Below are 10,590 nucleotides of genomic sequence, written 5' to 3' on the forward strand. Positions count from 1 at the left end.
CAAATTGGGGATTTTTTGAGTTTGCGTTAGGGATATTTGGGTGCAAATGAGATTTGCGACTCTAAGGCAAGCAATAGGATGTGCAAATGATAACTGGGATACACAAAGTGAAGCAGGATGCCTTGGAAATAAAAGATTATGTGGCAAAGGTGTGTCTAGTCTCTCTAAATAAGGGTGCTTACTAGGCTTCACAAGAGTGCATGGCACCACTTATAGGCAATGAGGACACTGATGGTATGCTTGACACCTGAGAGTGGCATAGTTCTGGCTCTCCAGTCAGGCTATGTTGGGCAGTCTATTTTACCTTCATGAAAATTCCAACTAACCAGTTATTGAGGGGGTGCACAGGGCTGGCAACGGTCTACCAGTCTGAGATTAGGGCGGCCCGAGTGAAGCGAGAGCCTCAGCGAGGGCTCAGGGCCATTACCGTCCGTGTACACTGGTGATAAGGCGGTATTGGCTATTTGCATCCCAGAGCTTAGTTCAGGAGCTGACTAGTTTAAATGTTGTTTTTTGGATGGGTGACCGGCTCTGTGCCTCTTGTGCATGCCCAATCTCCCATTGAAAAAAAAGAAAAACAAGATGGCCGTCATCATAGTAAAAATCAAAGGGACCTTGTCTCTTTTATATATGTATTGCGGTGGTCTGGCACAGACAGGAAGGAGTGAGGAAAATGGAGCTGGACCTGCAGGTAAGTAAGACGGGAGAGCGAGGGGTTTTGGGGGGCGTCGTGGGGGCCTGGTGGAGGGAATAGGGGCATGGTTCTGAGGCAGTGATAAAACATAGCTCTCAACTCACCCGCTTTTGGCGGGTGTCACCCGCCTTGAAAGCAGATGAATCACCCGCCAAGTCCCTCATACGCCCATTCACTTCTATGGGCCTCTCACCCGCCAAAAAGAAAATCGGGTGTTTTCACCCGCCTTGCTGACAAAAAAGGTTTAGAGCTATGGATAAAAAGATGGCAGCCCCCGGGGTAAGGGCATGGGTGGCTGGTTGAGAGCAAGCAGATACAGGCTGTTTTCGTCTGCGTTTCCAGCCACCTGAGTGCCTTCTGGTGTGTCAAAAAGATTTTTTACTGGATTCATTTAGTGGCGTGTGGGTTTTTGGTCATTTTCTGCACTACAATGGAGACATCAAGAGTCGATTTCACCGGCACCTAGGAACTGGTTATTGGTGCTAAGTTGTGTCTGATTGTGTTTAATGAAATTTCTTTACAACTAGTAGCTTAATTATTGGCTTGAAAATGGATGGTTTTCTTATTACAGTCATAACAAACCAAATTCGGGTTCCTTCATTCATAAACTTTAAGGAGAGTTCTTGAGCCCAGACGGAAGGCACATTTTCCAAGGATGCTTCAAGCATCACTTAGGGAAAGGATTTTTGGAAAACAATGGCGGTAACACTGGTATGACTCGGCTCCTGACCAGGGTCGGACTGGGCCATACAATTGTCTCGGGCACCAATGAAAAAGTGTCCCACCGTTGCACATGGCTATTCATTCCTTTTGTGACACTGTTTGAATCTTAACCCAGGGGGAGTTTTTTGATAAAGTGTGATGCAAACTGTGCATTTTAAAGAATATTTATTCAGCAACGCTGGTAAAAACTACTAGCCGCAGAATGTGAATTAACTCCTCAAACTGGCCCAAATTGAGCAAAAAAAGTGGCCCATTTTCACCCAAAAAACTGGCCCACGTCAGCATTTTGTGTTTTTTGTTTAGCCATGGGCCTATTGCCCTACAGGCTAGTCCGAGCCTGCTCCTGATTTATCATTACCCTCCTACGGTGAAGGGGGGCGAGTCTCGTAAAGCGTGTGGCAGACGCATTGAGTTGTGATTCCATTTGCGACCTGCAGGTGGCGCAAAGACGTCGGCAGCAGGCGGCTCGAGCCAGGGGCCTTGTTTACATGGCTGTCATTGATCTGGGGACTGAAACCCAGAGAGGCAAGTGGAGCTATGGTAATGTGAGAGCCCGAGAGCTCTGCGGGAGGGAGCGCGAGGCAGGGACTACAGCAAACATGCACAGGGGAGCACAGCAGGTGCACGTGCTTCAAAGGATGACCTAATTACTGCACCTCCTGTTTTGCTGGGTAGTAGCTCAGCGAGATAAACTCGTCATAAGGACAAGTCGCAGATTAGGGGTCCGCTTTTACCTCAAAAGTGTGAGTCCCGCCAGTGTATCCTGAGCCGTTAATACGCCCGAGAGTTATACATTGAGGGTCATTAAATTAGGTGATAATTGCAGCTTTGGGTACAGTGCTGTAAAAAAAGCGATGTTTCATTCAGTAAAGAAGACGACGACATGTACCGCCCTTATTTCGTCTGGCCGGATTTTTTGCGTGAAATTCCGCCTGCTGCCAGATGTAGGTCACCAAATCCACACAATGAAATAAATAGCACTGCACTAGTTGTAAAGGCAGTGCCTAGTGGTGTTTCTAAAATACGCGTGGCGGTATTCCAGAAGTATCAAGTTATGTGTATTAAACGGTATTCCAAAAACACCACTTGCTTTATGGTTTTGCACATTTTACTGTAGGATATGTAATTTATAAGGCGCTTATTACGCGGACCTGGTATTGAACCTGTGCTGCTCAGTGTCTCTTGCTTTCAAGATGAGCACCGTTGCCCCTGAGTTATCCTCCGAGACTGTCGCAGATGGATTGCTTCCAGTCCTGGGTCATACCACACTATGCATTTTTTGAACGCACAGAAGGGTCCATTCTGACCCTTTTGCGCATTACATGGGGAATCGCCCCTTTCCAATGCCCCATGAAACAAGTTTTTCAGGTATTGGCACTTCCAGTCTGTACAGTTTAGTTTGTTTATTTGTATAGCGCAGCCAAACTCTGAGATAACTGGGCACTTTAGCCTTAATGAGCAACATAGGTTACAGAAAGTTGCACAAACGAGAAACGGCAGAGGATGAAACAACGTTTAACACTTCGGCGGAATTTTTTTAATAATTTTTTGCTCCACCTCTGTTTTGTCTGGTAAAAATCTGCCATATTATCCGGGAGAGTCATATACCCCTCACACCCTTTAATGGATGGGGCTCGGGAGGTAAAAAAAAAAGATGCCATTTTGCAAATCCCGCCTGCTTTACTGCAATCACTGAGACAGTAATAAAGTGGACAGGAGATCAGCGTAAAGCGCTTTAAATCAGAGGCACTGCGCCGATTACACAAAGGGAGGTGACGCGATGCCCCCACCGAGAAAGGGGCGGGGCTGAATTAAAGAGAAGTTAGGGGAAGAGCTGGTCTGTGAGTGGGCAACCCCTGGCCTGTGAACAGGATATTTCATGAGTGCGTGGTAACCAAAGGCCGTGACGTAAGGCTGCAAGGGCGCTACATGGACACGCGACTACAGGCTGGGACATTAATCTGGCACCAGGCCGACTTCTTCTCCCCAGCGTAATGTCCGGTTGCGTCACGACTCCCGGAAACGGCAGTCTATCTGTGACATCATCACTCCACGAACCCGACGTTAGACTGCGTCATCACGACACTAGCAGCCTGGCGTCAGGCCCACGGGTTAGAGCATCCCTGAGGACAGTCTATGGAGAAAAGAACATGTTTTAAGATGAGAAACGAAACTCTACAACCTACAAAAACGAAAAGAAAAGACACAGTAAAATACGTCATTAACCGAGAAGAACAAATAAGGGAAATGCGTTGCTGAGAAAGGACGGGTTTTTGTCTGGGCTGGCTCCTGAAAAGCTTCTCATCTCAGTGGCTCGTCTCTGTGTGGAGAGGAGGTGTGGGGGGATAGAAGCCCTCATGGTGGTGGCACTGTGTGAGTGCACGCGCGTGGCGCAGGGCAGAGGTGGTGGGTGAAATGACATATTATGGACATTCCGACCATGCCTGAACATGCCCCCGACCATCCTTGCTCTTGTCTTACGGCCCGCTGGGCAAATGGGGGATCTCATGTCAACCTGGTGTTGCTGGAGGCTATGCAGGACTGAGGGATTGTCAATCAAATAGCAGCAGCATCGCTTTTTCGGTTTATAGTGCATACATGAAATGTTTACATGAAACTTTATGCATTTAATTTAACACATTTACAACTCATGAAGCTTAAAAGTTAGACAAGAATGTATACAAAACACAGAACCGATAAGAAGAGAAAAAAAACATTCTTCTAAAAACCTGCAATTATAGTGGCAATAATTGCGGTGGTAGGGTTCGTGATATTTTTGGTAGTGATTGTGAAACTTCCTGCGAAACTGGTGGTGTTTGTGTTGGTGGCGGGCCTTGGCACCTGTGATATTACTGGTAGATGTAGAAATGTTTGCTTTGGCGTTTCTAGTTGTGGTGATATCGGAACTGTTGGTCATATTGTTGGTGCTGATGTTAATAATAGTGGTGAAGATGTTGGTCGTGGCGGGCCTTGGCACCTGTCATATTACTGGTAGATGTAGAAATGTTTGGTTTGGCGAGTCTAGTTGTTGTGATATCGGAACTGTTGGTCATATTGTTGGTGTTGATGTTACTAATAGTGGTGAAGATGTTGGTCGTGGCGGGCTTTGGCATCTGTGATATTACTGGTAGATGCAGTAATGTTTGCTTTGGCGTTTCTAGTTGTGGTGATATCAGAACTGTTGGTCATATTGTTGGTGTTGATGTTACTAATAGTGGTGAAGATGTTGGTCGTGGCGGGCCTTGGCATCTGTGATATTACTGGTAGATGCGGTAATGTTTGCTTTGGCGTTTCTAGTTGTGATATCAGAACTGTTGGTCATATTGTTGGTGTTGATGTTACTAATAGTGGTGAAGATGTTGGTCGTGGCGGGCCTTGGCATCTGTGATATTACTGGTAGATGCGGTAATGTTTGCTTTGGCGTTTCTAGTTGTGGTGATATCGGAACTGTTGGTCATATTGTTGGTGCTGATGTTAGTAATAGTTGTGGAGATTTTAAAGTTGGCTTTGTTGGTCATGTTGTTACTACTGGTGTACCCTATGGCAGTAAAAATTGAGACAAAGTTAATCTTCCGATTTCTGGGGATGCTTATGTCGATATTGGTTGTTACTGGTTTTCGAGCTGTTCTTGGAACTTGTATTGTTATTGCTGGTGGTGTTATTGGCATTTCTACTGGTAGTGGTGTTGGTTGCTATTTTATAAGTCTTGTGATGGTTGTGTTACAGGTTGTAATGTTAGAGGTGGCGGCCGTGGTGCATTATTTGAAATTGTTAATGATCCATTAACAATGACAAATAACGCACCACGGCCACCACCTCTGTTCTGGTGGTGATGCTTTTGCTGGTAGTGTTAGTGGCATGTTGGTGGCTTCTGTGATGTTGCCAGAATCGTTATGGTGGCGATGGCATTGGTGTTGTTGCTCGTATAGTTGTACGTTGGAGGGGGTGTTGTCATGTTTGGTGCTGTGCTTGCAGCGCTGCTGGGGTTGTTAGATAAGTGTTGATGGGACAGTTGTAGTGTTGGAGATTTAGGTGGTGTGTGTTGTTAGTGGGTGTTTTGTAAGTGTTGTTTGAGATGGAGTTGGTTTTAGTGGTGTTACTGGAATTGTTGGCGATGGTGTTTTTTGTAGTGTTTGTGGGAGGTATTTGTGGTCTTTTCTGCACTGTTTGTGGAGGTGTTGGTGGACACTTCTTTTGGAGGAGGATGGTCGTTGGTATTGAAGGTAGTGTTACTGGGTCGGGGAGATGGCAACGTGGTTTATGGTTTCAAGGATATTTTTGCCATTGATGGCAATGTTTTTATTTCTTTTTGAAAAAAAAATATTAAAAAAAATATTCTTTATTAGAATTTTATAATAGAAGTCAAAGATAATACAACATAACAATCAATAAATAAAACAAGAGTCGTGTATATAAATGAAACACAATGTTTGTACAATATTTAAAAGGGGCTCAAAGCCCGGAAAGTTGAGAAAAGAAAAGGGTGAACAGAAACTATGGGAGAAAGAGAAGCAAAAGAGGGAAGAAGAAAAGCGATAGGAGAAGAAATGTTTTTATTTCTGTTGATGTTGTTTTGTTTATGTTGATGGCGTCTGTGGTACTTTTGGTGATGACATTGCTAATGCAGTTGGTGGTGTATGAATTGTTGGTTTTGTTAGTGGTGGTGGTTATTTTACTGGTGGTACTACGATACCGGTTTACTTGCAATAAGTATTACACTATATCAATTGCCCATTCATGTATATTTGTCTTGTATATTTACCATGTACTCCATCTCTCAGACTTACTCCTCATTAACACTGTCAGTATGTTCGCTTACTTGCTATGATTATCACACTGTATTGATTGCCCATTCATGCATATTGATTCATGTATACCTACCTTGTAAAACTCTGAATTAATGCCCCTCTGAGACCCCTGGGATTTGCAATTCCATGTCCACACGTGTTGTTCTGTTGTCTATATATGTATATGAAACCTGTGAATTCTAAAATGCCCCCTGTATATGTTATGTAACTTGTAAGATCAGCGCCCAGTTGCCTCAGGGTTTGGCTGCGCTTTACAAATAAATAAATACAATTAGAAATACGAGTCGAGATGTTGCAAGCTGCTCTATTACAGGACCCCTCAATGACCCTTAGAGTCTGTGACCCACACATTTGGGCACACAAAATATGAACACGTTTGGAGTCCAAGAAGGATCCTCTGATTCAAGGATAGGCAGGGACACACGGGTATTGTAACAGTTTAGTGGGGTCTGAGGCCTTGGGGTCAGGGCAACCACAGATTGACAGACAGGTCAGGTGGCCTCATATTCTAGAGGGATAAGCCTCTATGCAATTTGAGACAGGTTAGGAGGCAGGGATTCTGGCAGAGATCTGGGCCTCTTGGATTTATGGACAGGTTGGTTGCCCACTGACACTGTGATAGGTAAGTAGCTTATACAATCTGGGGCACAGGGGTGGCACTTATATGCAAGATGGAGACATCAGGAACCCAGAATGCGAGCTAGACCAGAGGCCCCTAGATTGTGGGACAGCTTAGTTGCACATTGGACTGTGGATAGGTTGGGTCGTGCAGATTCTAAGAACATCAGGGGACCACAGATTCTAGAACCGAGAAAGAGTCAACAGATAAATGTGACATGCCAGAGGGATCTAGATTCTGAGAAATGTGAGCATTCACACACATTTTGGGACTGGGTAAGGGCCCACACATACTCGCAAATGTTGATTGCCTACAGACTCTGGAGACTGGTCAGAGACCCATAGAATTTAAGACCTGTCTCCGGCTGCCTCTTGGACAAGTTAGGGATCCTTAGAGACTGTAACAAGTCAGCGGCCCACAGATTATGGGATAGATGAGGGGTACGCACATTCTCAAACATGTCAAATGGCCTTAGAATTTGGAGCAGGATGGTGACCCAAAGATTCCCTGCCATATCAGGAACCCATTCATCCTATGTCTGGACACAGGCTCAGAGATCGCAGGAAAGTAGAAGGAGATTCTTTGATAAGCCAGAAGGCCCATGGGGTCTGAATAAGATTGATGGCACAGTGAGTTTAGCATAGGTTAGGTGCTGGGATGATTTAGGGCTTTCTGATTCTGGGACAGATGGAGACGGGGTAAACTCTGGCACAATTCAGAAACCACAGATTTTGGAACAGGTGAGCAGTCCATAAGTTCTGGAACAAGCCACCAGCCCACTGATCCTGTGACAGGCAGGCAGTTCTTAGGACAGGCTAAAGTTCACCGATTCTGAGTGCTCATACCTTCTGGGATGGGGAAAGGACACCCAGATCCTAGGACAGGTAGAGACTGGCAGATTGTGTGACAAGCCAGAGGCTCATAGGTGCTGACCCAGGCTACAATGCACACGGAAGGTGGGATATGTCAGGACTCAATGTGCTGGGGCGATTTTAGGGCTCAGTGAATGTGGGACAGATGCTGTTTGTTGAGAAGCATCATTCAAAACTCCCAGATTCTGGAACTTGCCAGGGGCCCGGCAATTCTGAGCCAAGTGAAGACTCATGCATTGTGAGCCACATTGACAGCACACGTATCGTGGAATAAGCCATTTCATGTGTTAACATGGTGGGAGCCCACAGATTGCCGTGTAGGTCAAGAGCACACAGATTCTGTGAGGCGTTGGGGGCTCACAAGTGGTGATACCCTTTAGGGCCTATGCTACGCAGATGCTGTGTGATGTAATGTAGGTGGCTCACAGATTGTGGTACATTTCTGGGGGCACACAGATGTGTGGCATGTACACCCAAGGCACAATTTTTACTTGGGAATAGTTTTTATGATCTGCATTCATGCGTACTGTTGACTCTTAAAACACATCACAGTTATCACATTACAACAGAACTAACAGGAACAACACGTTTCTGGGAAAACTACCCACCAGGATGAGTCCCGCTTACTCTATTCACTTCCCAACCCTCAGCCCTCGGATGGAACTTGGGAGTGGTTAATAATTCAGGCAGAATACTCAGGAACCTCTCCAGAGCCAGGGTTATCAAAAGGTAAGGCTTTTTTATTGTTACCCCTGACCTCTAAATACCCCCTTCCTTTCACAGATTGGACATGCGACACAGCGCCCAAGCTCCATAACATGACATAACATTTGGGGAATCATAGAGTGTTGTACACTTCAGGAGCACACACATTCTGTGACAGGTGGTGGCTCACAGCTCCTGGCCCATAGAACTTGAGCTTCCATGGGTGCGATTTTCCAAGACATGTCAGACCAGAGCCTAACGGATGTTGGGCGGTTTAGGGGAGTCCAAATTCTAGGACATATAGGGGCACAGCTAGAGAGAGAGGAGCAGGTTAGCAGCAGAGGAGGGATAGCACAAAGGCACCGCGGGTGGCTTGGAAGCAAGACAATGCTGTGCAACACAGGTTCGAATCGCGAACCCGCACTTAGAAACCACTCACTATTGTTAAGCGCGTTATAAATGAACAATGCAATAAACAAATCCAGCGTTAAAGTAGAGAGCACCCATCGCTGCAGAGGGTGGGATCCAAGAGATTCTGAGCAGGGGCCCTTGATCTGGAATTCAGGCCACCGGGAGCTTTTGGGATCAGTTTTAACCAATCAGTCTGCCTGCGGGCATGAGCTGGCACCGAGCGCCTCTGACAGGGCCAGGCTGGGTTGAGGTAACCTGTAGCGGGACGGGCCGAAGTGTAGCGGTGTTCATTGTGATGTTAGTGTTGGAAGCACCGGCGACGCTCCCTGCGGCTGTCTCGCTCCCCCCACCCCCCTTCCAGACACACAGAGCCCCTATACCCCCATCCTGCCCAGTTCAAAGCGAGAGGCGGCGGCGGCGGCTGAGGTTTTGGAGGCTGGAGATCAGAGGCGGCGGGGACTCACCTGGCCTTTGAAGGGTGGCGGATGCCGGCAGCCGCCGCTGCGCCACCAGGAGCAGGAGGCAGCTGGGCCAGAAGCATGCCGCCAGGAGCAGCAGGCAGCCCGGGCACAGCATCGCCGGGGCGTGGCACCGAAGCCTGTCCGTGCGCTAGTCTCCTTCCGTAGCCCCGTGCGGCAATGCTCCGTGTGGTAGTCTGCCTCGGGTAGTTAGCTTTCTCTCCAGCGCCCTAAAAGTGTCGCTTTCTCTGTGGTACTCTGCTTGCATCCGCTGCGGTAGCCTCTTCTGGACCTCTGCCTCTATCCCTTGAAGTCCGCTCCGATGCCCGGTGTCGTCATATTCTAGTGACCCTTGTAATAGTCCCCGCGGGTGGTCGGGCTCTGTGCAGTGGCCTCTTCTGGTGCCTTGTGTGGTTATCTTGTCTGGTACCCCATGCAGCCACGCCGTGTCCCTCTATGCCACCCTCTCACAGCCCGTGGGGTGGCTGTGCTTATAGACTCTGCCTGAAGGAGGGTCTACCTGGGGCGCACGCCGCACCTCCCCCTCAGTGCTGCCCCACCCCCTGCCTCACCTTGTGGAAGTCTCACAGGGGGGCGGTGCCGGTGCCTCACTCTCTCCCGGCGTTCGCTCATTATCATGCTCTCTATCGCCTTCCCACACAGTGAGTGTGTGACCTGTTGGGTCTGATAGTGCGAGTCTCACACCTGAGCGCATTCTCGCTCATGCACACGGTTTCACACCTTACAGCACAGTCTGACTGGCCACACTGTTAATTCCAAGTGTGTCAACATAGACTGTACTGGAGTCCCACACCCGAGAGCCCGGTGTGACACCTCCACAAAGTGTCTCACACCTTACAGGACAGTCTCACTCAATGGCCATGCAGACTTTAATTGAGTCTCACATCTCGAGCCACAGATGCAATGGTACAAACAGGTATAACGTGCAACATTCACCTTGAAAAGGCTTGAAGGCACTGAACAAGAGAAACCACCAAGGCACTAGAAGCTCAGCAACACAGTTCCCTCCCCGCTCCAGAAAACCCAATTATCATGGCAGAAGATGAATGCCAGCGGGGACTTTACAGCCGTGTCATAGCTCCCAGAACCGAATCTCGATCATGGCTAACATATACCTCCATAGACTGTACCGGAGACCCACACCCGAGAGCACACTCTCACTCCAGCCTCAAATCCCATTAGCATTGGAGTCGCAGCCGCTACACAACAGGCCAGGTGGCCGCAGGTCACGACGGAGGAGGTGGAGATTAATAAAGTTGGTACATACCTGGAGCTTTAC

At 47.6% G+C, this 10,590-nt stretch overlaps 1 protein-coding gene across 1 annotated transcript in view; it reads right to left on the reverse strand.

Moving 5' to 3' along the window:
- The window catches only part of KREMEN2 (kringle containing transmembrane protein 2), a 105,892-nt gene extending 96,063 nt beyond the window's left edge, over positions 1 to 9,829 (reverse strand). The window contains exon 1 of the mRNA XM_069651672.1: positions 9,297 to 9,829. Coding sequence (XP_069507773.1) covers positions 9,297 to 9,408 — 112 coding nt within the window. The 5' untranslated portion in view covers positions 9,409 to 9,829. The remainder of the gene's footprint in view (positions 1 to 9,296) is intronic.
- Positions 9,830 to 10,590: the final 761 nt, after the last annotated feature.

This window comes from Ambystoma mexicanum, chromosome 3p, assembly GCF_040938575.1.
Source record: "Ambystoma mexicanum isolate Mex_15411 chromosome 3p, UKY_AmexF1_1, whole genome shotgun sequence".
NCBI classification, from domain to species: Eukaryota; Metazoa; Chordata; class Amphibia; order Caudata; family Ambystomatidae; genus Ambystoma; species Ambystoma mexicanum.